The sequence below is a fragment of the Scyliorhinus torazame genome, chromosome 12 (genome assembly GCF_047496885.1).
Source record: "Scyliorhinus torazame isolate Kashiwa2021f chromosome 12, sScyTor2.1, whole genome shotgun sequence".
In the NCBI taxonomy this organism is placed as follows: Eukaryota; Metazoa; Chordata; class Chondrichthyes; order Carcharhiniformes; family Scyliorhinidae; genus Scyliorhinus; species Scyliorhinus torazame.
Genome location: NC_092718.1, coordinates 22,367,796 through 22,370,323, shown reverse-complemented (window position 1 = coordinate 22,370,323; position 2,528 = coordinate 22,367,796). Strand labels below are relative to the sequence as shown.

General features: G+C 47.4%; 1 protein-coding gene across 1 annotated transcript; it reads right to left on the bottom strand.

The window, feature by feature from the left end:
• Positions 1-281: 281 nt before the first annotated feature.
• On the bottom strand, positions 282-1,921 carry LOC140387153 (uncharacterized). Its single transcript, XM_072470157.1, has 2 exons — positions 1,100-1,921; positions 282-509 (listed from the first exon to the last, which is right to left on the bottom strand). Exons 1-2 carry the CDS (start codon positions 1,859-1,861, stop codon positions 459-461), a joined length of 813 nt encoding a protein of 270 aa, XP_072326258.1. The 5' UTR covers positions 1,862-1,921; the 3' UTR covers positions 282-458.
• Between the last annotated feature and the right edge of the window lie 607 nt (positions 1,922-2,528).

The window sequence follows — 2,528 nt, the reverse complement described above, 5'->3', positions numbered from 1 at the left end:
CCCTGTTCACTAATTCACTAGAGTAGAGCTCAGGCCTTAATGAAGGGGGGAACAGGTATGAGGCCTAATCCTATTCCTCTGTTCTTACCAAGTTGTAGGGAGGGGCGAGTTAAAAATAATCCCTTGATTTCAGCACAGTTGGGATGTCGGTGGGGTGGGGGATGGAAACAAGGATATGTAGTGCTTATTTAGCAAGAATAAGCGGAACCTTTACAGCAATGTGTACTACAATAGAACTGATAAATTAGAAAAAAAAATCATGAGAGTGTGATAGTGACAATTTTTATTTAATTTTACACAGTAAGTATTGCAAAATCAAAACCATTTAATTTAATATATAAAATATCAAAATAATTTTCAGAATTCAAGTTATGTACAGACAGGGAAAAAATACTTAAATTAATATAGTTTTTAATAAGACTTATTTCTCAAGAGGCGGCTGCGAGGTCCAAATGTTGTCATGGAAACCAAGAGTCCAGCTGCAGATTCTCTGTATTTTCTGTGAAACTCTGTAAAAAGAGAGAATATTTAGCAATGAGGACAGACCATGAGCTTTTATGCACACGGTGCAATATTAATCCCAAATTGTTCACCACCCCTCCTCTCCTGACTTCTCGGGCTCTTCCTGCTTCCGCAGTTAATAACAACCCGTCACCCCCTTGAACGGGTGCCACCTCTTCTTGAGGGAGCCCAGCGAGCGAGGCAGCATGGAAGACATCATGACCATGCCCAACCCTGGCCTTGGCCGACACTGACTCGCACCCAGCCGAGTCAGTGGACAGAGGAGAGCTGCAAACCCGCCAATGTTTTATTCCTCCATCTCTTGCCCTTGAGTGCTACTGACAATTAAGTTACACCCACTCTCACCCTGGCTGAAATCAGCATAGACTCAGGCGATTGAACATCAAACCTGCCTGCTTCGTATGACTCAATCATCATGCATTTGTCAGCAAGACACTCCTGCAGACTGCTCCAAAACCCCTTATTTTCCTTCATTTATTTTCTTATTTTTTTAACGATTCTTCCAGAGGGAATGTGTTTTAATTTGGCTTGGTAACTGCGAATAGGTATTGCAAATGAAATAAAATGGCTGACATACCTGACAGAACAGTACATCCTGAAAGTCTGCTGGCACAGGATTGTCACCATTCATAATCAAATCCCCTGGGTGAGCCAGGCACCCTGGTGCAGCACTCGTTGACTTGTCCTGGCACCAGCCCAGGCCCCGCGGGCACACCTGGCATTTGCTTTCAGTGTCCCTGCCCTCCGACGGGCCCTCCTCGCTCAAATTCAGCAGCTCAGTCAGGTGCGAGATGTAGCGGATGGTCAGGCGCAGGGTCTCCAGTTTGGTCAGGCTCTGACTCGCCGGCGCCACCGACGGAGGCAGGTACGTCCTCAGGTTGTGCAGGGCCTTGGCCAGGCCCCTCATCCTCAGCTTCTCTCTCTCGCTGGCGTTTTGCCGTTGCCTCCCTGGGTAGCGCGACCTGGTCTTCCTCACCCGTTGCCCAGCGTCCAGCCGCTCCTCTGACAGAGATGGGAGGCTTCCGGTCTCCCAGGAGCTGCTGTGGGCCTCCTGGCCGGGCGTGCAAGGTACAAACGGAGGTGAAAATCTGTATGAGTCGATGGAAGATGCTGGAGAGAGGCTGTGCGACGTGGAGTCAGTGAAACTGTCCGACTCTGAACTGGAAGTTTTCCAGTCTGATAGCCCATTACAATCAGATTCTGAAGGGACACAGTCCCAGTATGTGAAGCCTTCACAGCCGAGCTCTGAAATGATGGAGCTCCAGTCGGAAAGCCCATCTGAGTTAACATCACTCGCGAACGTGAAATAGCTTTGATACTGCGGCATAGGAGTCTCCATTTTCCAGCTCTTCCTCAGAAACTCTTCTGCTCGGTGTGACCAAGACTGAACTGCAGGCAATGCAAGAGCTTTTCTGAACTTCAAGCAGCCTCTGCTCCTTTTTATTTCCCCTCCAGAGTCACAAAGTAACACTTTTACACATCAAAGTCAAGCCTGTGACACCATCAGCTTAAAGAGTGGGGGCTGAGGTGGAGAGGAGAAAGTGTCAACTTTTACACAAGGAAGTTTGGTCCAGATCAAATTGCAACTCATTTTAGTATTGCTGCTTCCTCTTTGAATTTTTACCAATAGCTTTTAAGTAAAGTACAATATGACTGGCTTTAAATATATTCAGGCTTCTGGTATTACTGGGCCTGAAGCTGACCAAATACAGCAGCAATAAAATTCCAATACATTAGGAAACTTTCTTGGCACGCAAGGGACAAATTTCTACCTTTGCCCTGCCAACTCTACCCGATTGTCTGGGAGGCTCCCTGAGGAGGGCATTCATTTCCTGCACAACACGAAGGATACATATTTGAAAAAGAGGAATATAAAAGGATCTGGGAAAATGGGGTACGGGAGAATCCGTCTGGGTGTCGGTGTCGATTCTCCTCCCGATCGCCGATTACGATATCAGCGTCGGGGCACGGAGAATCCCGCCCCTTATCATTGCCACATTGTGGAA

Excerpts from the sequence above, each read along its gene's own strand:
- LOC140387153 (XM_072470157.1), bottom strand. The coding sequence starts at position 1,861 with ATGGAGACTCCTATGCCGCAGTATCAAAGCTATTTCACGTTCGCGAGT. Across the intron at positions 510-1,099 it reads AGGATGTACTGTTCTGTCAG|AGTTTCACAGAAAATACAGA; the intron begins GTATGTCAGCCA and ends CTCTTTTTACAG.